Source organism: Equus przewalskii, chromosome 19 (genome assembly GCF_037783145.1).
Source record: "Equus przewalskii isolate Varuska chromosome 19, EquPr2, whole genome shotgun sequence".
Classification (NCBI taxonomy): Eukaryota; Metazoa; Chordata; class Mammalia; order Perissodactyla; family Equidae; genus Equus; species Equus przewalskii.
In genome coordinates this window covers 2,930,932-2,957,954 of record NC_091849.1, presented here as the reverse complement: position 1 = coordinate 2,957,954, position 27,023 = coordinate 2,930,932, and the positions used below count along the sequence as shown (strand labels likewise).

The 27,023-nt window shown below is 37.8% G+C and overlaps 1 protein-coding gene and 1 long non-coding RNA gene across 2 annotated transcripts in view; one reads left to right on the top strand and one right to left on the bottom strand.

Moving 5' to 3' along the window:
- GMDS (GDP-mannose 4,6-dehydratase) overlaps window positions 1–27,023 on the top strand; it is a 649,017-nt gene that overhangs the window by 130,414 nt on the left and 491,580 nt on the right. Inside the window, exons 2-4 of the mRNA XM_070583962.1 lie at window positions 12,987–13,031; window positions 19,883–19,970; window positions 21,431–21,540. Coding sequence (XP_070440063.1) covers window positions 12,987–13,031; window positions 19,883–19,970; window positions 21,431–21,540 — 243 coding nt within the window. The remainder of the gene's footprint in view (window positions 1–12,986; window positions 13,032–19,882; window positions 19,971–21,430; window positions 21,541–27,023) is intronic.
- LOC139077207 (uncharacterized) lies at window positions 13,300–13,962 on the bottom strand. The gene is made up of 2 exons (XR_011529526.1): window positions 13,751–13,962; window positions 13,300–13,587 (listed from the first exon to the last, which is right to left on the bottom strand). It is a non-coding gene; the product is annotated as an uncharacterized lncRNA (long non-coding RNA).

Genomic DNA, 27,023 nt, shown 5'->3' with positions numbered 1-27,023 from the left:
AGTTTTCCTTGTATAGGTGTTTCACCTCCTTGGTTAAATTTATTCCTAGATATTTTTTTCTTTTTGTTGCGATTGTAAATGGCTTGTATTTTTGAGTTCTCTGTTAGTTCGTTATTAGAATATATAAATGCCACTGATATTTGTTAGTTGACTTTGTATCCTGCAACTTTGCTGTAGTTGTTGATTATTTCTAATAGTTTTCCGATGGATTCTATAGGGTTTTCTATATATAAAATCATGTCATCTGCAAACAGTGAGGGTATCACTTCTTCATTGCCTATTTGGATCCTTTTATTTATTTCTCTCACCTAATTGCTCTAGCTAAAACCTCTAGTACTGTGTTGAATAAGAGTGGCGAGAGTGAGCACCCTTGTCTTGTTCCTTTTCTCAGAAGGTTGGCTTCAGTTTTTCTCCATTGAGTATAATGTTGGCTGTGGGTTTGTCATATACGGCCTTTATTATGTTGAGGTACTTTCCTTCTATACCTATTTTACTGAGAGTTTTTATCATGAATGGATGTTGGATCTTGTCACATGCTTTCTCTGCATCTATTGAGGTGATCATGTGGTTTTTGTTCCTCATTTTGTTAATGTGGTGTATCACATTGATTGGCAGATGTTGAACCATCCCTGTGTCCCTGGTATGAATCTTACTTGATCATGGTGTATGGTCTTTTTAATGTATTACTGTATTCAAGTTGCCAATGTTTTGTTGAGGATTTTTGCATCTATGTTCGTGAGTGATATTGGCCTGTAGTTTTCCTTCTTTATGTTGTCCTTGTCTAGCTTTGATATCAAGATGATGTTGGCCTTGTAGAATGTTAGGAATTTTTCCATCTTCCTCAATTTTGTGGAATAATTTGAGAAGGGTAGGTAATAAAGCTTCTTTGAATGTTTGATAGAATTCTCCGGAGAAGCCATCTGGTCGTGGGCTTTTATTTTTTGGGAGGTTTTTGATTGCTGTGTCAATCTCCTTACTTGTGATTGGTCTATTCACGTTCTCTATTTCTTCTTGATTTAGTTTTGGGAGGTTGTAAGAGGCTAAGAGTTTATCCATTTCTTCAAGATTGTCCAGGTCGTTGGCATATAGTTTTTCATAATATTCTTTTATAATCTTTTGTATATCTGTGGTATCTGTTGTAATTTCTCCTCTTTCATTTCTAATTTTATTTATTTGAGCTTCTCTCTTTTTTTCTGTGTGAGTCTGGCTAACAGTTTGTCAATTTTGTCTATCTCCTCAAAGAACCAGCTCCTTGTTTCCTTGTTCCTTTCTACCGTCTTTTTTGTTTCAGTTTCATTTATTTCTACTCTAATTTTTATTATTTTCCTCCTTCTTCTGAGGTTGGGCTTTGTTTGTTTTTCTTTTTCCACTTCTGTTAGTTATAGTTTAAGATTGCTTATTTGGGCTTTTTCTTGTTTTTTAACATCGACCTGTATTCCTATAAATTTCCCTTTAGGACCACTTTTGCTGCATCCCATATGAGTTGATATGGTGTGTTCTCATTCTCATTTCTCTCCAGATATTTTTTGATTTCTCCCTTTATTTCCTCAATGATCCATTGGTTATTCAGTAGCATGTTGTTTAATCTCTACATTTTTGTTCATTTTCCAGCTTTTTCTTGTTATTGATTTCTAGTTTCATGGCATTATGGTCAGGAGAGATACTAGATAGGATTTCAATCTTGTTAAATTTATTGAGGTTTGTTGTGTTTCCCAATGTGTGGTCTGTCCTTGAGAATGTTCCATGTGCACTTGAGAAGAATGTATATTCTGCTGTTTTTGGATGGAGAGTTCTGTGTATATCTGTTAAATCCATCTGGTCTAGTTTTTCATTTAATTCCATTATTTCCTTGTTGACTTTTTGTCTGGATGATCTATCCATTGATGTAAGTATGGTATTGAGGTCCCCTACTATTATTGTGTTGTACATACTGCCCCTCTTTGTCTCTCTTTACTTCTTGTGTCTTGAAGTCTACTTTGTCTGATAGAAGTATGGCAACACTTGCTTTCTTTTGTTTGCCATTAGCTTAGAGTATTGTCTTCCATCCCTTATCTGTAAGCCTGTGTGTGTCTTTGGAGCTGAGATGTGTTTCCTGGAGGCAGCATATTTTGGGGTCTTGTTCTTCAATCCATCCTGCCACTCTGTGTCTTTTGATTGGAGAATTCAGTCCATTTACATTTAGAGTGATTATTGATATATGAGGGCTAAATACTGCCATCTTATCACTTATTTTCCAATTCTTCTACATTTCCTATGTTTCTCATTCTCGGTGTTTTGAACTACCAATTTCATTATGTAGTTTTCTATGATGGTTTTCTTCATTTTCTCCTTGTTTATTATATATGTCTCTGTTCTAATTCTTTGTTTAGTGGTTACCAGTAGGTCTGTATAAGAAATCTAGTAGATGAGATAGTCCATTTTCTGATAGACTTGTATTTCCTCAGACTATGCTGATTCTGTCCCTTCTCTCTTCCCCTTCTAAATTATTTACGTCATATCTTATTCCATCTTGTGTTGTGAATTTGTCGTTAAAATGATGACATTATTTTTATTTTGTTGTTTTCCTTCTTCTTATCCTCAATGTTAAAGTTGAGTGTTGACGAAACTGATGTGATAGAGAGCTGCCGTTTTCTGATTATTGCCTTCCTATTCATCTCCTTGCTCCGGGCTTTGTAGGCCTTTTCCTATTTTGTTGTTTAGGTATGAGGGCCTTCTTGAGGATTTCTTGTGTGTGTTGGGGGGAGGGTGCATCTTGTGCTGATGAACTTCCTTAGCTTTTGTTTAGCTGGGAAAGTTTTTATTTCTCCATCATATCTGAAGGATATTTTTGCTGGGTAGAGTATTCTTGGCTGAAAGTTTTTGTCTTTCAAAATTTTGACTATATCATCCCACTCTCTCCTAGCCAGTAAGATTTCTGCTGAGAAAGAAGGCCTGATAGGGGTTCCTTTGTAAGCTTTTTTTCTTCTGCCTTCCTGCCCTAAGTGTTTTTTCTTTGTCATTGACTTTTGCCAGCTTTACTACTATATGCCTTGCAGTAGGTCTTTTTACATTGATGAAGTTAGGAGATCTCTTGGCTTTCTTCACTTGTATTTCCGGCTTTTTCCCCAGGTTTGGGAAGTTCACTGCTATTATTTCTTTGAACAAGCTTTCTGCTCCATTATCCTTCTCTTCTCCCTCTGGAATACCAATAATCCTTATGTTGCATTTCCTCATTGAGTCAGATATTTCTCTGAGAGTTTCTTCATTTCTTTTTAGTCTTAGTTCTCTCTTCTCCTACATCTGAAGCATTTCTGTATTACTGTCTCTTAAATTGCTAATTCAGTCCTCCATATTGTCAGCTCTGTTGTTTAGAGAACGCAGATTTTTCTTAATCACATCCATTGTGTTTTTCATTTCCAGCAATTCTGATTGGTTCTTCTTTATAGTTTCAGTCTCTTTTGTGAAGAATCTCCTGGACTCGCTAATTTACCTTTCTGTGTTTTCTTGTAACTCATCGAGTTTTTTTATGAAAGCGCTTGTGAATTCTTTGTTATTTAGATTATGAATTTCTGTGTATTCAGAGTTGGTTTCTGGGTACTTGTCACTTTCATTCTGGTCTGGAGATTTAATATACTTTCTCATACTGCTTGATGGTGTGGATTTTTGCCTCCACGTGGTGTCATTATCTGGTCATTGCTGCCACCTGCTGCCACTGGGTTGGGATCAGGTGCTGTGTATTCTGGGCCCAGCACGATCTGGGCGCCTCAGCTCCAGCCGCTGACTTCTTTTCTCTCTGTGCGATGGCCTGTTGGATGGCAGATGTGCAACACTAGGCAAGGGGAGAGGTGGTTTCACTTGTGCTTTCCCCATCCTCTGCTTTTCTGTCTGTGCAGAGCTCTGGGCGATCACAGGGCTGGAGTGCTGTGTGGGGGAAGGAGTGCTTCTTACACCTGCACACCTTTCCCATCCCCTGCTTCTCTCTTTGCTTGGTGCTCTGGGCTATCCTGGAGACCTTTGTGCCTTTCCCAGATGCTGCCTCTGTCTCCTTGGGGCACTTTGCGGGATCAGAGGGCTGGAGTGCCCGGCGGGAGAAAGGGCCACTTCTTACACCTGTGCGCCTTTCCCAGCTGCTGCCGCTCTCACCCCTCTGCACTCTGGGCAATCCTGGAGACCTCCACAGCTTTCCCAGACACCGCCTCTCTCTCCCCACTGTGCTCTGGGTGATCCCAGAGACCTGTGCACCTTTCTCAGGCTCCACCTCTCTTTCCTGTCTGTGCTCTGGGCGATTCTGGACACTTGCACAGCTTTCCCAGCTGCCGCCTCTCTCTCCCCTCTGTGCTCTGAGCAATTCTTGAGGCCTGTGCACCTTTCCCAGATGCTGCTTCTCTTTCCGCTCGGTGCTCTGGGTGATTGCAGGGCTGGAGTGCTGGGTTGGGGGAGGGACACTCTCTTTCTTCTGCACGATCCCAGTGTTCTCCCTGGGCCCTCACCAGCTGCTCTCCTTGGGTACTAGTTTGATGGAGACACCCCCACAACAGCTCAGTCTCCGCTATGTGTGGGCCTTTCCCTCCAGCATTGAGGGATCTCGGAGAGCAGTGTTCCTGTGGAGGGCTGCCCCTCCCTACTTTCCTCTTAGTGTCGGGTGCTGTCCCAAGATCACTGGCTGCCATTGGGAAGGGAAGAGTCCCCCTTACCAGTTTCCACTTCCTCTGGGGGATCTGGCCCCACCACCTTCAGACATATGGCTGCATGGGTCTCTCATACGTCTTCTGTGTTGTGTGAATGACCTCTGTTGGTGTTATGAATATCCTTTTGGTTATTCTTTAGAAGGGAGAGTTCAAGGGGAGAGCTTAGTGCACCATGATGCTGACGTCTCTCCCAAAATGGTTTTTGTTACCTTCTCAGAGTGGCAGAACACTAATGTATGACATAGCACAATCTAACAAATAAATACAGAGATTCCCTAGCCCACAAAATTGAGTTTTACTGGCAGATCCTACCCTCAGACACCACACCTAGTGAAATCAACATTGTTTGTACCTGTAGGAGCTTTGTGATTTACAGTCATTCCTACAACACTCCAGCTTTATCTGTCCTGGGGCTCTGAATGTTAGTTTTATTAGTTTTATGATATGCAGCTTTCTGGGTAAATGCTTACAAATTTCTCCATTTACACTCCTGTACATATGCTTTGATTTCGTTTGTCTTTTAGTGATTTTAAATTATGAAAATCACAGTTCTTATTTTGTATCTTTCTTCAGTGATTTACGACGTCTCCATTGAGGTGGGGACTTCACAGCTGCAGAGCAGATCTGAAATGCATCTGGGAGCCGATAAGTGACATCCTGTCATAGCATGCTCATATTTTAAGACCAATCTTAACTGGATTGTGCCAGTTAATTATATCCCTGAAAGAAATTGGGTTAAAAAGAGCAAGAATATTTGTAAATAGTTAACTCTGCTTGTCACGAAAGTGACATTTTAGTAGCAACCTGTTAAATGAATGTGCAGTAAAATGGGAAAAGATATAGTCATTAATACATGTATATCCTTTTGTTCTTATGACCTTTTTAAAGATGTAAACAAAAGGACATTTGTTTTTTCTTCCTCCCTTAGCCACGATACAAATCATAAAAGTAAATGCACAAGAAAATGTTAATAAATCAGGTAAATACTAAAATTTCATAATTCTTCTCTTTTCGGTACAAAGTTATTTTCCCTTACCAATTTAAAGTTTTTCATTAAGCATGGTCTTGAACACTGGACAAAGTGCAGCTCTGTCTTAGAGTACCTGCAAAAAATCATGTCCTCTATAAATCATTTGGATGATTAGAACTACATAAGCATGTACTTTGCCAAGAAACAGACTTTAATTGTCTGAACTGTCACTTTGAGAGAGAATGAGAAAGGAAAAAGGAGAGAGAGAGAGAAGCTCTATTTTCAAAATTTGTACAGTTTTAATTTATTTATATATGTGTGTAAATATATATGTTTATATATATATTTACGAGAAAGAGATTATTTTATTAACTTCCCTACGGATCTATACAAATCTTTATCAATGTATTTGGAGCCCTGAATTATAAAAACTTTCAGTTAGTATATTGTTCTAAACTTGAAAGGAGTTATTCACACCAGCACTGAACTGGCCTGTTAAGCAGATCTTTAAAAGGATTTTGACAGGGATATGATTCTTATATTTCCTCTCTTTTTTTTCCCTACCTTGAGTTCATACTCAGGTAGGGTGATTTATTTCTCCAGGGCACTGTGCCATCCAGTATAGAAGAGGTCAGTATGGTAGTATTTCATAGCTTTTCTTTTATCCATACAGCCTTGCCACCCTCTGTCCGTGACTCATGCCTCTACTGGTGTTCCCTGATAGCAGAACATTTTGATTGGATGTGCAGTTTACCTGGTTACTATTCTCATCATGTCCACATGTGGGCTTGCCAATGCGTGTGAAATGTGGAGGTCTGAGCCAGTTTTGAAGCGTAATCCTGTCTAGGCCAGGAAATATCTGGTTTCTCAGATACTTCTCAGAGCATTAGGGCAGGGGCTAAATCTCTTATTTCCTTTCTGTCCTCTATTCCATAACACCAATGGCCCAAGCGAATGTTTGATAGTCACCAATCTGGGACACTTTGCATTGTTAATAAATTCTATAGAGACATCTGTAGGCCCATCATGATGGAGTGATTGAGCCTATTAGTGGAGTAGATTGCCATATAAATAATTCATTACAAATATATATGCTTCAACTCCTTCCTCTATCTACTAACTGAGATCTTGGGCAGGTTACTTGGTCTCAGTTCACCTCAGTTTGCTCATTTGTAAAATGGAGATAATAACAGTGCCAACTATTTATGATTATTGTGAAGGTTTAAAAATGAATGTAAAGCATTTAGAGCATGCCTGCCATATCCTAAGCGCTATGTAAGTGTTTACTATTGTTATTGTTACTATTATCATCATTTGTAGTAATAGTAGGTTATATTAGGACTTTTTTTTTTTTCCTCTGAAGGATGAAAACTTCAGCATGAGTGTCAAGAGTGAGAGAGTGGGAGAGAGAAAAAAAACAGAGGTTCAAACTAAAGGAGCATACATATAAAAAAGAAAAGAAGATCAGTAGGATACAGTGTTCTTCAGGCATACTTTTGTTCATGTGGAGGTGAATAAGTTGGCTCACCCTTGATGTATCTACGATTATCTATACCCAGCACACATGTTGGCTATTAATAAATGCCTTTGGATTTACTTTTGAGGCTTTTTAAACATTTCTGGGACTATGTTGGAGTATCTTTGTGCGTGTTGTCCTCCTTCTAATCATGTAATTAAAAATTATACCTTATTAAGTGTTTCCTCTGTATTCCCTTATTTGAGCTCTTTAATCTCATTTTCCTATAGCATTTGCCTAAATTACATAAATTTTACTATGTTGAAATTAATGATATTACAAATGCTGAGTTGTGCAAGTATACCTGCAGTTCAAATTTTGATGTTTGCGTTTTTCCTTGCTCATTAAATTAAGAATTTACAGTAATCATTTGCAATGTGAAAGGAATATGTATTTTAAACCAGGTTATTACGGGGGTTCTCTCACTGAAAATCTGCTAACCTGTTTCAAAATATTTTTTGGGTGGCTTTTATTGGAGATAAAAATTAGTCAATTTTATATATGTTCTAAATATTTACAAGAACAAACCAATTGGCGAAATACGGCCTACTAGAAAAATGTATAAAAAATATAAAAGATATGAGTAAATAATTCCAAGAAGTAACATACACAATACAAACACAAAAAACTTTTCAATCTTAATACTAATCAAAAAATGAAAAGAAAAACCTATGATTTTTTAACCTATCAAATTGGAAAAAATGTTTTCTAAAACTAAGATCGTTTTAGAAATGATCTTTTAGGTCATTTCCTCCCTCTATGATATTTTTTCATATGTAAAGCTTTTTTTTTTTTTTTTTTAATTTACCATGGACACAAGACTTAACACTACAGTCTTGGGAAATTGAGCATGTTTGGGAGGAAAGAATTCCAGGTAATGGTGGAGGTGTCCCATCTCTCTAAAATGTTGCTTTTAACCTTCCAACTCATCACTCTTTACTGGAAGGTCTTGTGTTTAGCAGAGCCACTGTCACTTCTTGATGTGTATGTATGAGGTATATGTGCAACTGCTGAGCACCTGCTTGAAGGGCTCTTTCCCTAAAAAATGGTCAGAGGGATGGGGTTCTTCCGGAAAGAGTATCTTAAACTGCTGGGCATAATCAATTCTTTATTATTCACAATTTGTTGCTTAAGTTTCTGGGATACTGTGCTCTTCTCTACCAGGAGGAACATCAAAGGAAGTGAAACTTGAATTTTATGGGAAAATAATTTTCAACTTTAAAGACTCTAGTAGATGAGAGTTATTTATATGTTTAAATATTGATGGTGTCCTCATTTCCTGTCTACTGGTGAGTTAATTATCACTCTACTGGTAATTGTTGGCTATATTGTTCTTCTTCACTCTGGTAATGCGTTGGTGTTTTTCACTTGGTTCTCAACGGTAGACAGTAGTCCAGTCTCTTCATTTTGGATCTTTCTGCAGTATTTTTTAGTGAAAATTTCTTAGGTCTGGGAGTCCAGAGACCCTCTTTTTTTTTTTTAATTTTTCTGTGCAGATTCTGCTACTTCATAACTGTAACTGTGTACTAAACGCGTAAGTGTTTTGAATCTCACTGTCCTGATCTGTAAAGTGAAAGAGCTGGGTTAATTAATCCCTGTGGTCTTTTGAATTCTGTGAGTCTGACAGAGATTTTATCCAGTGATTTGTGTTATAACATGAACCAGGTTAAAATACTTTTCAAATATATTCTGCCTCTGGGTTTTTGACAGATAAACCCAGATAAAAGATAGTGGCTAATCTTCCCACTGGAAGTTTTCACTGTAAGTCATGACAGTGCCCTCTGATAATCATGTAGGTGTTGGTATTTCTCTTACTGGAGGAACAGATTACTTTGATATTGTAATTGCAATTAACTGAAAAGATGCTTGTTTTAGAATAATTATAGTACATAGAGTTAAAGAGCATAAAAGGTAGTGTAACTGAGTACTTTCTCTTCTTACGGACGGGGTATTCTATTTCCTAATGCTTGAGATGATCTTAACAAATACATTTTATTAGTGGCATAATTTCTTTAGCCCAATACTACTTACCTTATTCTATTCAAAGAAGCTGCCGAATAGAGCTTAGGCAGAAACATGCAGTATGATTTAGATGCAGTTCAGAGGGACCAGGTTCTCGAATTGCCTGTAAGAAAGTGTCCTTTTCATTTGTCCTTCTGGGCTGTAAGTGCATCCATGTTTGAAGAGAGAAGAGAAATGCTAGACTCTCTTCTCTGCAGGAAGGTAGACTGCCTGGCATATGTGTGTTTGGACGTGGGGTGGATATGAGGGTCAGTCAGTGCTTATCTCAACCTTCTATGGGCATAGGGAGAAGGGGTAAACTTTCTGAACTTCCTTCAGCTTTTCATAGATATGAAATTTTAGGTAATTTTCATACTGTGGTCAAGATATGATTCGATTAGTTTCTGGAATTACTCTTAATTTTTATGGGTGTTTATATAGAACATTTCTGAGTACTTCATATAAGGTAAAGAGCAAAGATACCCAAGTATAGGGACTCTAGGCGTCAGGCACATCTGGATCTGGCCCTTTAGGACCCTGGGCATTGGCCCTGCCCACTTGGCCCTAAAGCCTAAAACATACATCCACAGCCAGTCCAAATCTACCTCCAAACAACACTAGACTGCTTCCTGACTAGGATGTGTGCCTAAATGAGACTTCAGAAATCTCAGGCTCTGTGTCCTGTCTCCCTCCTTTGGGCCCTGGAGTGTTCTAAAATTATGTGACCGCTCTGGGTTTGGGTCACTTGATTAAAACTAGAAGTACTGTTTAATCCATTAAATGCCCTGTAATGGAAAATGACTAAATCAGTTTGGTTGAAAAATGAAACCATTATAGTCTTTTACTATTTTGTTGAGGTTTGACATGTTTTGGTAGGTCCCAGGCAGAGGAGAATGGGGAAGGAGGTTGTTTCCTGGGTCAGAATAATGGGAGACTTGGATTCTAGTCCTGACTGCATCTCTAGTAGTGTGATATTAGGCAAGTTGGCTAACCTCCACGTGCTCCATTACCTCATATGCCAAATGACTGCTTACTTTCTAGGCTGAGTTTTTGTAAGAATAAGATAGAAAACATTTCTGTGTCTTGAAAATGTTAAAGCCATGGTGGTTACTTAAAACTGTACAGCATTTAATATGAAATGGATACTCTTAATAGCCATGTGCAAAATTAAATTTAAAAGAGTCACAATTGGGACATTATCTCTCCAATTAAAAAGTTTTCTGTAACAAGGATTGAGCCCAGGCTGGAATTTGTACCAGATTGTGTTCGTAGCGAACGAGTTGGCAATTGAGTCCATCAGTGTTCCTTGGTTTCCGAGGAGTCAAGTGTCAGAATTTAGTGTTGGTTTCACTTCTCAGTTGCCATGACGTTTCATTCATTAGTCTGATTGAAGCATTCTCTAACTGCTCTGTTCTTCTTGAGGAGGCAGAAACAGTGATCTGCTGGCTTGGCAGACGCCTGCCTGCTTAGATACCATGTCTCCCCACGGATTCCCGCAGGGGCCTGGGGAGAAGACGAAAGGCGGCCAGCCGGGCTCCCTGGGCCGGAGACCAGGAGCCCTTATTCTGCTCCATTTCCCACTCATTGTGCAGCCTGGGCCCTATCTCTTGAGAGACCTGGCAAGGAAGTGAGGGGGAAGTGAGTGCCACTGCTGGTTCAGAATGTTCCAGTGTGGTTGGAAAGTTTGAGAAGCGGCCTGGGTGAGAAGAACAAGACCTCATTGACAGGGTTCAGTCCTGGTCAGGTCTGTTTCACATCAGCTTTCTAAATAATCACAGCTCTTCCTGCCCCCATGGGTCTTTAGGACTTCACCTCTGCCTTTTTGTTTTTTTAAACATTCTGTGCAACCATAGTGGAACACAAAGCATTTTAACTTTTTATTCCTAGACAAATTATAAAAGGGGAAAAGTATAAGGTTGCCTGCTTCAAGGTGACAACTCCAACCCCAAAAACAAAACAAAACGTACTTTTTAGGGCTTTCTAACCTACTGTAAAATTATTCTTCTTATTACAAAAGCTTTTTCTATTAATCTGTTTTCTCATTGATTGATTTATAAGACTGCCGATTATTCTTACATTTCTGATAGTCATGGAGACCCACTTGACTTGTCCTAATCTGAATTGTTCAGCCGTCTTTTCTGATTTAGTTTGCATATTGGTAAAAACCACACAATTGTGTGTATATCTTAAGATTGAGAGGAAAAAGAATATGGCAAACCGTCTCTCTTCTTTCTCCGCATGAGTCTATAAACCAGAATATTTATGTCAAGAAGTCAGAAGAACATCAGCTGGAGGTTTTAATGAACCGCAAAATGTGTTTCTTGTATACCTCTCCTTGTCACCCTGCCTTAATTTATGCGTGACTTCTACATTAATGTAGTAAACACTCACTTGGCACCCCTGTCATTTTCAGAACCCATAAGATGTCTCCAATTCCAGCTTTAAGTCCAGTAATGTTAATAATAAGGCCTGCTTCATTTTTCTTTTTCCTGGATTATCCAGTAGGAACTTGTAAAGCTCAAAGGCATATTTTAAGCTTTTTCAAACTCAGGATACCAAAGAAAACCCAAGTATTCACAGCTACTTTTGAGTACACAAATTTCCAGTAGTTGGAGCCTCCCATTTTTATGTTTAAGTCTGGATGGGATGGAGGGGACCTTTCTGAGCTAAAAGCAGAAGGGCAGTTACAGGATTGATTGCAAAATGTCAGCCCAGTTCATTTTCTGAGCAAGGCTGATGGCTTTTTATAGTACCTCTACAATGGTGATTTTACATCTTTTGGCCTCTTAATAATAGTTTAATTACCTGACTCTGATGCTTTCTTTTCCTAAAAGTGGCAGATAAACTATTTTAGTTTAAATAGGCCCCCCCCACCAAGAAATTTTTAAAAGAATTATTAGAAATCAGTTGAGAATCTCTGTGTTTAGTCAAGACACCTTTATATTAATGTAGACTTAATATAGAATTGTAACTGCACAATTTAAGATGCATACAAATGAAGTACTTACTATTTTATAAAAAATAAACACCTTTTTCAAATTTAAAGCTCATGCGTGTGTGTATCTATATACGCGTGAATACATATTCAGTGATGATAACACAAATCTGATCGTGTCCACAACCCCTCACCCCTACCTTAAAACCGTTAAACCCCTTTCTTTAGTGACTTTCCAGAACTCTTGGGTTAGAAGCCAACTCCCACCAGGGCCTGGAAAGCTCCTGCACAAAGGTGCTCACCTTCTTTCTCTCCACCATGCTGTCTTTTTTCAGTAATATCAACACTCTGGTGTTCTCTGCCACTTTCTTATACTTGTCCTGCCCTCTCCCCAAGCCCCTGGAGTTCCCCTCCCCAGCCATTCCTTTTATACAGTCCCCCAGAATTAGATTCCTGTTTTATGTTCCTGTAGCACCACACCAAGGCCCGCGGCTTTGCTGCACATGTTTTGCATATTTTAAAGTTAGTAAATGGCAAGACTTAAACCCAAATTCATCTGATTCTGAAGCTTCATGTTCTCTCTGTTGCCCCATATTACTTCCATGTATTTCCGTTTCTTTCACTGTGAATATGACAATGATAACACTTCACTGCGCTTCTGTGGTGCTCAAATGAAATAATGTCTGTGAAAATGCAGACAGTAGTTGGAGTAGTGAGCAGTGGAACACCGTTTGGTGTTTGCTATCATTATCTGTATTATTTTTATTTTGGCTCCCATGATCCCTAATTTAAGTTCATATAGCCTCTTAAATGCTTATCTCAAAACTCTTAGTCTTGGCTACCTTCTCTGCTAGCTGTGATGGATCTGACATTTGTCAATTTTCCTTCTCTTCCCAGGATGGTTCATACTTGGCTGAGTTCCTGCTGGAGAAAGGCTACGAGGTAAGTGACTCAGTGAGCAAGCACAGGCTAGTGGAATCACTTGGACACAGTGGCCTCCTGTTTCCTCTGCTGCCGTCCTCCTGTGTGTGTTTTCCACTGGAACTCTGATAACAAATCAAAATCAGGGGAAGAATGTGCCTCTTGGCTTGTAACCATGCCAGCTCATTGTGCTATTTATCTACTGGTGAGCACTGGTGGCTTCCCCTGTTCCTTAGTGTTTAAACGCTTTGCACGCTTCCCACATTCTCAGATAAAGCAGCAACCTGTGTAAGCCAAAAGCTGTAACATTATTAGGGTTAATTTATGATGTAATGTGTTACATAAAAAAGTCTCACTCACAGTGAAGTCACTCAATTCGGAAATTGCAGAGAGCAATAAAAACTAAGCTGATCTTTGGCAAGCTTGAATGAAAAATTTACACTTAGAGATTTTTGCTTTCTAATAGTCAGCCGGGCAGCCATGTATTTTATGAGAGCTGAAACTTCTGGGTTTGCTGCTTTTGTCATTGCCGTCACCTTTTTCTCCTCCTTCTTCTCCTTCAGCATTTTCTGCTTTTCTTAAAAGAAACAAGGGTTTTATGTATTAAATTTGATGTAAATTAGTATGTACATCTTACCTTTTCTAAGAACAGATATATGCTTCTATATAAATTTATACTATGCAGAGAACAAAACCCACACAATGACCCATATGCTTTGGCCCAATTTGTGAGTATTTACATTAGTAATTTTGGATTCGCTGTTCATTCCAGTTGCAGGCGCATTGTTTAAAAAATGTGCACTGTGGGCAAATGCAAAAACAACAGCAAGGAGTTTGGCATCTAAACGCCAACAGAATTTGAAGAAAAGCTAAATTTTCTTACTATAACTCATAATCTTTTCTGAGAGCCTTCACTTTTAGACTTTAAGAAGTCAAAGCAGATATATTTAGCACCTTCTGTACCCTTTATTTGATAAGACTCTAGGTCTATTCTAAGGATTCTAAGTTCTAGTTCTGAGGATGCTAGTTCTGCATCTTGCAATAATATCAAAATAAGACAAATGTAATTATGAAGATATACATATGTTCATATACATAGATTCCTATAATGAGTGATAAATACATATTCTACAGAGTAGAAAATTTTAGAGTAGATCATATATAGTACAAAAGAGTTGGTTTTCGGTAAAGACTAGTTATTCAGGCTAGATTAACTTAATGCTTTAATAAATCTATAAAGAAAGGTTTGGCTAGGAGACATGCTTATTTTGTTTCAGATGTTGGGACCGCTAAGAGGTGTTTGCTGGCTAGAGAGGAGTTAGTGATTTGGCTGTGTATTGAGTGAACCAAAAGAAGGAGCTAAGTAATAGTTGATGGGGTTTAGGACATGCTACCCCAAAATGTAGCATCTTGGCATATTGAATATTTTAAGCTAAAGGAGTTTGAGAAAACAGCAGAAGGAGTTTAAGAAAATAGCAGGAGTCTGAGAAAACAACAGAAGTTTCTCCTCTTAGTCTGTCTTTGTCAGTTTAATGTAGGGGAGGAAAAAGTTTTCCTCAACCCTCTTAGGGTTCCTGGCTGGGTCTGAAAATTAAACCGAAAAGTATACAAATTTATTTAATAAATTTTTAGGTGACACAGGAGCCTTCATAAGGAAATGAAGGATCCAAAGAAACAGTTAAGCCTGAGTATTTTTGTGTTAGCTTTGATGGAGAGTAGGCAGTCGTGGAGAAATATGATAGGTCAAGGAATACGAGGTAAGTATTTTATTGTACTGCCTTCAATTTTAATAGATTGATATAATGGGAGCATAAGCTATTAAGAGGAATCTAATGGTGGCACAGTCTTTATCTTTTTGTGCTTAGGTCAGAGTAACTGTGAGAGGGATTTTTCAAAGAGGCTGCATTGGAAAATTTCTAGAATTATCAGCCAGCAGTCCCTGGTTGCTTAATGCCATGAGTGAAATAACAGGGTTAGTAAGTTGCATGCAGTAGGAAAAGAGGGGGAAACATCTATCCAGACCTAAATCCACAGGATCAATATCAGCAATTTTGCATGAGCACAGGCCTCCAACTTAGTGGTTTTCAACCTTTAGGGTCCATCAGAATCACCCATTAAGACGCAGATGGCTGATTCAGAGGTCTGGGAATCGACCTTTCTGACAAGCGCCTGGTTGTTGCTGATGCTGCTTTCCTGGTTAGTTTGAGAACTACTGCAACTAAAGGTTCACATGAGATCATTTAATCATAAGGTGAAGATGGACAACATTTCTTAAGATCTTAATTTATGGAGCCTTGCTTCTCTGAGCTCTCATGTTATTTTGAATCTAGTTTTTCTATAAGGAGTATCACTAGGCTCAGAAATAACTGGAAACAACTTACTTTGGGGTGACAAAGTACAAGCCAGGAACAAATAAACACTGGGAAGAAGAGCTACAAATTCTATAAATAGGCTTGATACTGAGGCTGAGTTCTTAATAGAAAACAAAGGAGCAAACTGTAATTGGCTAGCAATGGCAAGATCAGCCTGTTATTATGAAGATGGGAAGCATGGAGTCTTGGCAGAAGCAACAGTCAGTTGGAGGGAAGCAAGTCGAAGAGCAGAGACAGGTTGATTGGGTAGTGATGATGGGGCAGCATAGGCAAAAACAAACCATACATATAGAGTTAGCATAGCACAGTTAGTTATTAATCCTTTACTTCTTCTTTAGGTAAAACGCAAAGTAAAGGTGTAAAAAGCTTGGCTAACTTTAAAGCAAAAATAGACGCTTGTGTATGACTTGAAAAGGAATATCATGTATTAGTAGACTGATTAGTTATGGTTAAACACCTTGTATAACCTCACACATTAGATTCCTGAAACTGTGGGGCCTGGTCATCTAATGTGGCCACTGAAATCCACTCACCTTATCATGTTCTGAATGAGCTGTTCAATGTGAAAAAGTGAAGGATTGTTTCATCCCTGGTTCAGTTCTCATAGAAAAGAGACTATTTAAAACTTTAAAGTTACAGTTTTTAAGGTGGCTAGTTTCTTGGATTTTGCTCAAGGTTAAACATTAAGGAGCACATAAAGAGTATATATCTAACTCTTGTTCATTATTTATAGAATACCTGTAGGTGTCATCTCATGATGAGGAAAACTAAAAATTGTCAGGTCTTATAGAAAATCACCCTTTAAAACTTTATATATTTAGTTCTGCATATTGTTGAAGTGAAAAGTCACTGGACCTCTCTCAGACTTAATTTCTTCATATAAGTGGGAACGATAAAGTACACCTATTTCCCAAGGTTGTTGTGAAGATTAGGCAAGACAGTATATGGAAAAGAGTCCAGAGGAGCTCTGTGGAATACAGGAGTGACAGTGTGACACAGTGCTTGGTGCTGACAAGCCAGGACACAGATTTTGCAGAAGGGCTCCTTAGTCCAGTTCATTAATTAGCATTAGTGAAAAGGAGGTATGTTACGTTGCCTGGGGTCCTAGCCCTGTGCGCATTCCTTCTCGTCATAAGGGAAAAAAGAAAATCAACAAAGTGAAGCTTGTAGTATGTCCTGGTAGTTTTAAGTGCCTTCCTAGCATGATCATTAGCAGATGAGCCAACAGCATACTTTTATACCCATGTTGCACAAAATACAGAGAGAAACCAGAAGAATGAAAAGACAAAGTTAAACCTTTTAAAAGCTATATCTGGGAATGTATGAAAAATCTATATTAAATACTTGGTAACAACTACAAGACAGCATATCAGAATTTAAAATAAAGAATAGGTAAATTGTGGGTTTCCCTTCCAGGAAAGGGACTCTCTAACCAGGTAGTATCAGGAGAAGAGAAAATAAAGGAGATGTAAGGACCATCCAGTTGTTATCTCTGGGAGATTATTTGTTAGAACACGGAGTTCCAGTGCTTCCATTCTTGATCTGTGGGAATCCTTGAAACATTTTTTTCTGGGTTGTTGGATATCCCAGGAGCCATGGTGAAAAAAGGCAAAACTTTGTATGGATTTCATTTTGAAACCATACTGAGTGTCGGTGCAGTGGATCATGTCCATCCTTTAACATGACCACTTAGTAGCTGTGTGGTCTCCGGCAGTGTCCCCATTGGTAGAACGGGAGTAATAAGAGTCAGGTTGTTGTGAAGACTAAGTGATTTAATGTCTATAAAGAACGTCTGGCACATGATGACTGCCATGTACATGGTAGCTATTGATGTTACCTTCGTATACATTTCAAAAGGCAAGTGGCATTAAATATCCCTGGGAGGCATCCTTGCCTCCAAGAGAAATCTAGACACTGAAGAATTTGAAATCCATTGGTAATCATTTTCTGTTTTCTGGACTGAAATACATATGTAAATAGATAAATAAGCATTCTCTGTCATGTTGCCTGATCTGACCCTGGGTTTTAAAGTCAAATCAGCTTTGTTCTGACATTGAGAGAACTTGAAATTTTCCTTTTCATCACTTAGTTAAATGGGGCATGAAATTTGTTTGTCAAAATACTTCCGTTTAAGACCTCAGTTTTTCGGAATTGTATTTTGTTTTTGAGCTGCTATGATTTAATAATGATTTTGATTAAGTTAATATGGACTCAAATTCAGCTCATTTATCTTTTCACTTTGGTTTCCTAACTCCTCATCTCCCCCCAACCCCCTCCAGATCTTTATAAAAACAAACAAAAAACCATACATACATCCCTTCTGTAAAGAGAAAGCTGCTAACCTCAAATTCTTAACTAGATTATCCAGTTTGCACACATTTTGGCTTGTCTTAGAGTTTGTATTTCACCTGTCTCAGAAGCAGACAGACTCAGCTTTCATTCGTTCTTAGAATAATACTTGCTGTCATGGATTAAGCATTTGGCAAGTCTTTCTTTCCTTGTATTCACATACCAAAAGTTGGGAGTCAGGGGAAATTAAAACACATTTTTATTTTGTATTTAAAAAAACCCCAAAACTAGTGCTTAATGCTTTTACTTATAAGCGTGACAATAAAGTTCTATGTTATTTATTTGCTGTAACTTTGTGTAGTTGTCTGATTTTCATAATGAATCCATCAATATCATATAATATTTTTATCAGAGCCTTTTATGTTTATATACGATGTGTAGAGCATTTCTCTTTGTTTTGGGCTGTTGGAGTATGTGACTTACCCAGAACCCAGCAACCAAGAGAAAAAATAGACTAGATTATATTATTATTATTTTTTTGTCAAAATTAAATTATCTGTTTTTAGAACATATAAATTCCTCTCTATCCAGTGAAATAAAGCTCTGAGAAATCTATATTTCAGAAATAACTTTGGTGGTAAATGCCAGTTTTGCTATGTTTAAGTATGTATGTGAACTTGGTTTTTATTAGACAAAATTTATTAAGTTTGTAGAGTAGTTCAATTTTACAGTTAAGTAACTACTTGAAAAATTGGAGACAATGAAGTAGAATAAATTCTAAGCTTAATTTAAGTGTTATTTTCTCCATTTCTAATTTAAGAAACGGGTATGTATACCCAAATCTCAATTTAATGTTTCCTAGATTTTCCTGATTTCTCCTAAAATGTTAATGAAGTTTGTGATGTTCCTTTCTTAAAATATTTTCATGTTTACTGAGTTTTCTTAGGTTTAGTTCTTTTGGAAAGTAGTGTGGATGAGTGCTTTTCTCTTTGGCTAAAGCAACTAACCAATAGAATTATTATTGTGGGTGTGTTGTATCCTTTGTAAAAGTCGATTTCTCATGTATGCCATATAAAATGATGACATTTCTTTCTGTTTGAAAGAAAGTCTTATGTACTTATAATTTCTCCCCTGCATTTGGAATATTTGAGTCATGCCAACGATTAATTTTGCTTTGAAATAGACAGAAAACGATTGAGTTAAAATATAGAAGTCTATTCAGCTGCAAATGAAACTACTCAACATTAGAAGGAAAACTTCTAAAATAAGTGAAGGATTAAAACTTCCACCAGTAGAACTGGAACTTGGGTAGCTGGTGACATAAGCTGGTATTAGCATTGACAACACAAAAGGAGCAGTCTTGACAGAAGAAGGAAGTGAGACCAGGTCTTGAACAATTTCCCTTATGTATCAGACACAAATAGTCTTTTCTTCAATATCAGACAGGTATGCATTCTTGTTCCAACGACTTTTTTCCCCCTTGTACTTATCATGGTTAAGTCAAAGATAAAAATAAAAAACAAAATCCACTCTTCATTTGCGTTTTCTTCACATCTTAAATCTAGTAGTATATAAGTCTTGTCCCTAACCTGTCCTGTTTAACTTTCTTACTGTTCCACACAGCTGCAAAGAGCAACTGCTCTCTGATTATATTTGTGGAGATGTGTGTGTGTGTGTGTGTGTGTGTATATATATATATAAAATATATAGTAGGTGCAAGATGCGAAGCCCTGAGGACACTGGAAAGATGTGGTGGCATCAGAGCCTCTTGGCCTCATGCTCTGTGTTACAGAGGTCACGAGACTGTTTTACCGATATGGCCTCACATGGTCTGTCTTCGGTTTCAAATTGAGGAGATATTTTTGTCAGCAGTAGGGCTATAAGTGTGTGTGTGTGTTTAGAAAAGGAGACATTTGAGTATCTACAACTAGGCATTTGCTGTGAAGTCACATAATTATCTAGTTACTTTTGTTGAGATTGGCAGTGAAAACACTGGAGAAAGATGAAAGTAGGGTGCTGGTGGCTGATCCAGTGATTGGGGAGAAAGTAAGCAGTGGAGCTATTTCTAATAATTTAAAAATGATGTTAATAATTAATAGTTATATATTTTTTTTTTCACAAAGCTAAACATTAGCAAAATAACTTCTGAGTTGCTTATTAATCCTCTTTGCATATTTATAATTCTTACCTTTCCACACTATAAAAATGCAGGTCCATGGAATTGTACGGCGATCCAGTTCATTCAATACAGGTAGAATTGAACATCTATATAAGAACCCCCAGGCTCATATTGAAGGAAGTAAGTAGTTTTCTTTTTCTAAAATCTCTTTTTATAACTTCCTATATTATAAGTTATTTTCAAATATCATTTTTCTCAAAGCCCATCAAGTCGCAGTTATTTACTCATGAATTACCTTCATTTAATGCTATCTGCATGCTTTGGAAACCCTTCATTGCTTGCTGCCCCTGGGGCACAGTTACAAGGATATTGGTCAGTTGATGCTGCCAGAGAGACCAAGAGTAGACATGCCTTTGATTACCCTTCTCCAGGTGTCCCTATCCCCTCAAGTAACATCACCTCCTTTGCTTTTTATGTTTGGTCTAATTTGTCAAGTTAAGCAATCTTTGTACATGTTTTTTAACTTTTAAAATAATTTGTGAAGACAGGTCCAAAAACAGATGGCAGTCAAAACTATATTAATTGCTTTAGAGATCATTGTCAATATTTGCAGTTGTTTATTATTTTTGTTAATAAAAATTGCCAGTATGTAGCTGTACAGTTTACATAGCACAGTCATGGTGTTTTCTCATTTGATCTTTACGGCAACTTCTCAGGTTGTGAATAAGACCATTTTACGGATGAGGAAAGGGAGGCAGAAAGAGGTTGTGACTTTATCAAAGCCACAATGCCATGTAAGAGACAGAGCTAGTCAGCTTGTAAACCGTAAGTGATTTTGTATTCACCTCAGAGCCCCGAATATTTGAAGGTTTGGGTTACTTGTGCAGGTAGTGACATAATCAGGAAGATGACCTAGTTGTCTCCAGTAAAGACTTTCCTAATATTCAATGCGTCCTTCTTGAAAATTATTACCATTTTTGTGCAAAGTGCAGAATGGTACTGCCGTTTTCTAAAATATCCTCTTGGGTCTAGACATAGATCAATATTATGTAAAAATAATGATAAGATCAAGTTAGCAAATTGCCCATCTACGTGTGTCAAATTCTTAAACTAATGAAATCGTTTAAGGGTCTGCCTAGATTTATAGGCTAGTCGTTCTTTAATCAGTTATGTCACTGCCTCAGGTAGGTCGTGGATGGCTTAAGGATTGGTGTTTATGAAATACTTAAAAATCCCTAGATAAAAGTATCTGAACAGCTATCTTCACTATTTTAATGTGTGACGGATTTGTTTAGAGAGTGTACACATTATTGCGAGATTCTCTTTGTCTGAATCTCAGTCTTATGTAACACATCATAGAACCACTGGGGAGCCATAAGATATGTTAATTGTATAACTTCTGTCATGAGAGGATTTTTTAAAAAGTACATCTGAGTTTTTATAAATCTTTTATAGACATAGGCAACAAATGTGAATATCTTTCTACTATTTAGGTTCTTTAAAGATGACAGTTATCACTCTGCTGCTCCAGAGTCAGTCTGGTTTTCAGACTTTCAGAATATGCATTTCAATTTTGATATTTAAAAAATTGGGTTTATGTTGCTTTCTTCTATCTAATGGTATGTTTTTGAATCCTAAAGACATGAAGTTGCATTATGGTGATCTCACTGACAGTACCTGCCTTGTGAAGATCATTAATGAAGTGAAGCCTACCGAGATCTACAACCTTGGAGCCCAGAGCCATGTGAAAGTAAGCAGTGTTCATTATCATGATTTCTCTGGCTGTGTTCACGAGTTGTTCTGCATTTTACTTTTATCTGTTGCTTCTTAATACAGTAATACAACCACAAGTCCTAGTCCTCAAGTTTAATCATCAATAAACCTAATAGAAATCTAATACATTTTTTAAAAGTGTATTGTTACTGAACAGTATAATAAAATTTTACTGCTAATGTTAAAATAGCATATTCATTTATTTTGAGTTGATCTTGTAGTCGTGAGCCCCAATTGGGTGTATTTCTGCTATTTCAAATCACATTGTGAATGAAGTGTTTTTTTAAAATGTTGGGAAATGTATCTCAATAAAACTTCTTTTTTAATATTAATTTTTAGTAGTAGTTTTTTTTGAGTCCCGATAATGTTAAAATTAATGAAATTTACTTTTTTATTTTTTTGAGGAAGATTAGCCCTGAGGTAACATCTACCAATTCTCTGTTTTTTGCTGAGGAAGACTGGCCCTGAGCTAACATCCATGTCCGTCTTCCTCTACTTTATATGTGGGACACCTGCCACAGCATGGCTTGACAAGCGGTGTGTAGGTCTGCTCCCGGGATCTGAACCGGTGAACCCTGGGCTGCTGAAGTGGAACATGTGAACTTAACTGCTGCGCCACTGGGTGGGCCCCAACTTTTTGGTTGAGAAAGATTAGCCCTGAGCTAACTACTGCCAATCTTCCTCTTTGTGCTGAGGAAGACTGGCCCTGAGCTAACATCCGTCCCCATCTTCCTCTATTTTATATGTGGGACGCCTACCACAGCATGGCTTTTGCCAAGCGGTGACATGTCCACACCCAGGATGCGAACCGGCAAACCTCGAGCTGCCAAGAAGTGGAACGTGCAAACTTAACTGCTGCGCCACTGGGCCGGCCCCTGACCCCAACTTTTTATTATAAGTAGTAAAAATCACTGGAAGAAAAACTGTTTTTAGCTTCTTGTCTCCTCAGTATGATGGAGCTAATGTTGATTTCTTTCCCTTTATGTACTTTTCTTTAGTATTTTTTTCTGGAACAAATTGCAGTAAACTTGAGAAGTCAAGCCTATCCCCAGAGTTCTCACAATTTGCTTAATTTAAGTTTTTGTTGCTATATTCTAGTGCTCACTTGAGTGAGGAAATCTGAAGCCACGGGTGATATGATATGAGTTCTACTGAGATATGTATTCAATCAGAATAGTTAGTGGGGCTTAGAAATAAAAGCAAATAACTTTAAGTTAAAATAGCCCAAAAAAACCCACCCAAAAACAAAGGCCGGAAATTCTTACCAGCATTTTTTGCTGTTTAATGAACGAATATAGCATTCTTATCTCAGGAAATATTTAAGGTGATTTGCTGTTTGTCCATATCTCCAGCTTTGGGCAGAATGGAAGCTATATGCCTGTTTTATATCTCTACTAGTTTGAGGGAGAAATTATAAACTATATCAGATGAAACTAGGTTTAGAACATAGTGATAGAAACATAATGATAAGTCCAGTCTTGTAATTGATATCAAATATAAAAATTGAGTATAAATCCTCATAATACATTTTTCTCTAAAATATTAACCTGGCAGGATGGCTACATATCACTTACTAAAAGTACTTCTTATCTGTCTGTGCTGTCTTGGAAAAATATTTTTCCCTTTCTTAATCTCTAATGATTCTGTTGTGTGTCCAAGCTTAATGTTTGGTCTGTGAAAGGTATCTAGGTCCTTTGGTTAGAGCAGAGATGTTTTTCTAAATGCTTCTAAATGTATTTTCTCATTTTGAAGTGGTATCTCACGCATACTGTGCCTTGAGAGATTATCACTCGTCTTTTCTATAGAGAAGCAGTGACTCTTTATCACTTGAGGAATGTAGACCTTATTTATCCGTAACTGAAGCAATCAGTCCATCTTCCACATTATAATTTATCTAGCTGCTTCTTGGCCTTCCTGACCAACCATGAGAGTGTCTTCCAGACAAAATAGAATGTTTTGGAATGAATACTCCATTATTCCATTTCCTTTAGATTAAGAAGTTTCCTGTCTGATTGTAGATAGTTTTATCCCCTCTAGAAGCTATACACTGGCATGGTGGGAAGATGCAGGAAATTTTGTAAAGATTTATTTATGGAAGACCTCCCCCCTGTCATTTTAGTATTAAATGAGCCAGTCTTTTTCTAAAACGTTTTTGTAGTTCAAAAAGTCTAATACACTTTCCTTGCTTGAAGTGAGCCTAATAGTAGTTTATAAGTTACAGAAAGCACAGGAGATTGAGTTGATGCCTTCCGAGTTACTATGTATGTGAAGTTTATCTCTTTTTGTTGTGTTTTGCCTGTTTTTCCTAATTAAGACCAGTTAATTGGCAGAAATGGTGCTTAATTGAATATGAATTTTGGCCTGTAAGATCATTTAGCCCTTCAACAAATGTTTGCATGCATGGTAGAGTGAAGGACACAAAGATGTGTAAAATCCACTTTTGTTGTGGAGGGTCTCAGCTTCCATAGGGGTGATTTGTGGCAAGTGACAGAGGTTGGTGCTGATATCTTCAAGTCTTTAGAGAAAGGTGAGAGAGAACCCCAGTTTGAGGAGATTATGCCTGGTGTCAAGGAGGAGGTTTAGGAAGGAAATTTACAGACATAGTTAGTGGGAACTGCTAGTTGAAAAGGAGGTAATAATGTAAGGCCAAGAGTCAGAAGTGAGAAAACTTGGGATGTGCTTGCAACATGAATGAGCATTCTAGATTAGCTGAGCAAAAAGTTTGTTGAGGATAAGTGTGAGGTAAGTCTAGGTAGGAAGTTGGGCTATGTTTGGGCAGCCTGTACATGTTTTTGAATGGGAAAAATAGATTCAGAGGTGAGTTTTACAGGTAAGAGTCTAGAGGTAGGGCTTCAGAAGAGATAGGAAGCTGTTGGATGAAGATGGTGGCATTAGAAGTGGGAACAAGGAGGATGAAACAGGATGCCTGGTAGGGCTGACCCCTCTGCTGGCAAGATATGGGAGCCAGGGCAGAGGGAAGGTGATGCTGCAGTGCCCAGGGGACTATAATACTAGAAGCAGACATTCAAGGAGGGACTTTTGGAGTTGGGTAGGGGAAAAGACAAGTTCCTTCTTGGATTCTCTCTAGTGGCAGTACTTGAAGGACATTCAAGTGAAGCAGGTCATGGGGTACAGAGATGTAAATTCATTCTAGGAGTTCTTGTGATCCCAAGGCAGCAGCTGGAAGAAAGAAGAGTAGAAGACTGAAGACTGAACCTTGGGGACATGCGTGTATTTAGAGTGTAGGAGAGGGAAGAGTAGTTACTGGTGACGGGAGAGTAGGAGATTGGAGAGGCAGACGGGTAGAGTTGTGTCACAGAAGTCAAAAAATTAGGCCATTTCATGCAGGAGGGGATGTTAGCAGTGCTAGATAGTTCAGATAAGTCTAGGGGAAAGAGGACCAGGAAAGGTTATTGGCCTTGGCAGTTAGGTTAGAGATGACTTGTGACTTTTAAAAAGAACATTTTAGCAATACGATAGAAGAGTTTAGCCAAAGTGCACAGAGTTTAGAAGTTGAGGGTTTATGAGGGGAGTGTAGTTGAGTAGATTCTTTCTAGAAATTTCCTAGTGTAAAGAAGAGAGAATATGATAGAGAAGGCTCACTTTAACATTAGCTGCAGGTTGCTGCCTCTTCCCCAGAATTTCTGATTCATTAGGTCTAGAGTCAGGTCTGAGAACTTCCATTTCTAGGACGTGCCCAGGTGATACTGATCCTGGTCTGGGGACTTCACTTTGAGAACCACTCCTTTAATGTTTCAGGTTTCTTAGTTTATCCATGTACTATAACATGTGCCTTAAATGCATGCTTCTTAGACCTTCTTCTTTGAATGTATCAGCTTTTTGAATTGGATGTAATATAGTCCTGTTCCGTGCCAGATAATGACTATGTGATTTTTTAAAGCCTAAAACTATACCTACAATCAGGAATGATGAGAATGGAAAGTGTCTAAGGAGAATCCGATATATGTTTATACCAAAATTCTTCACATTCAGAAATCTTTCTCTGAGTTGTATATATTCCATGAGAATAAAAACTTCTCGGGTACTCCTAGTATTTTAGAGGAATAGTATGAGCACAAGCCACTGTTCTGTAAAATCCTGTGTTCCATGCCACTGTTTCTGCTGTGATCTAACGTCAGATTGATTCTTAGTCATGGAAAAAGTGGGTGTGGGGTAGCGGCTGGCATGATGGCAGCTGGTGATGGCAGACTGCCAGGTTGCCAGAGGGATGTTGCTCTGTCCCCCATCACGCCAAGGCTCTATGCAGTGGGCTTCAGTTGTCTGCCTCTTCTCCTAGCAGCTTGTTAGGGGTTAGAATGGAAAAATACATGTTTTGTTTCTTATAATTAATTTCTCTGAATTAATCAGCTTTGTAAGATTTATTATAGTCGTAGGCAATAGTTTTTAAACAAAAGTTTTTTCTGACAGTGAAATGCTTGCAATAAGGTTAATTAAAATGCATTTTTTATTATTTGGTTTGGAGCTTTTTTGAAAGAAGTTTCTAATATTAGCACATTTTGTATTTAATTTTGAATCCGTGACTTCTAGACTAGGCATTGTTTGTCTTGGCTTCTCTTTGTGCAGAGTAAAGTCTTCTGTCACTCTCACTTCCAGTTAATTTGATGTGGGCTATGGTATGCTAAAAGTAAGGAAAATAAAATAATAGGAAGTTGGTCTGGTTTCCTGTAGGAAACCAATGAAGATGAAATTGGTTCTTGGAATAAACCCACAGCAGTCTGGGAAATACTGACTGAAGACATTTTTCTGAATCATAAACAGAAAAATTATGACTCATGAAGTGTAGGTCATTGAGAGGCTGATTTGATCTTACATGGGAGAAAGTGAGAGATGACTGAAATGTACTAGTTATTAGAAGTAGTTAAACCCAGCTTGATGACATCATCTGGGTAGGAACAAATTATCCATTATATAGTCCTGTCTATTTTGGTGGGGAACATACATGTTTTAGGAGCCTGCTTTATTGTTCTTTTTTTTTTTTTTTTTTTTTTTTACTGAGTAAATAATAGTTTCTCAGTGATTTGTCTTAAATTTCTTATCTGTTCAACATTCATTACTGTCGTGATTTTGGATTTTTGCACCATTCCTCACAGCTTCTTTAATAATCTTACGTCATTCGTGAAGTCATAGTGTTGGACGAGATCTTTCAATGGTAAATCTAGTCCAGTATTACTCCCTTTCGTCTCACAGTGTCATGTTGGAATTGCCTTTAACTTTTTCACAGAAATGAAAATTATGCGATCATGGAATGTTAGAGCTAAAAGGAACTTTAGAAATAATTTAATCTGATTTTCATTTTATAAATGAAGTTACCTGCTCAAAGTCACACATCTGGTTATTGGCCGTTCTAGGATTGGAACTCAGCTCTTTGTATCCCATCGAAGAAAATGATTATCTCTACTAGTAATAATTCTTATGTTAAAGTAGTCCCCACCTTAAGTA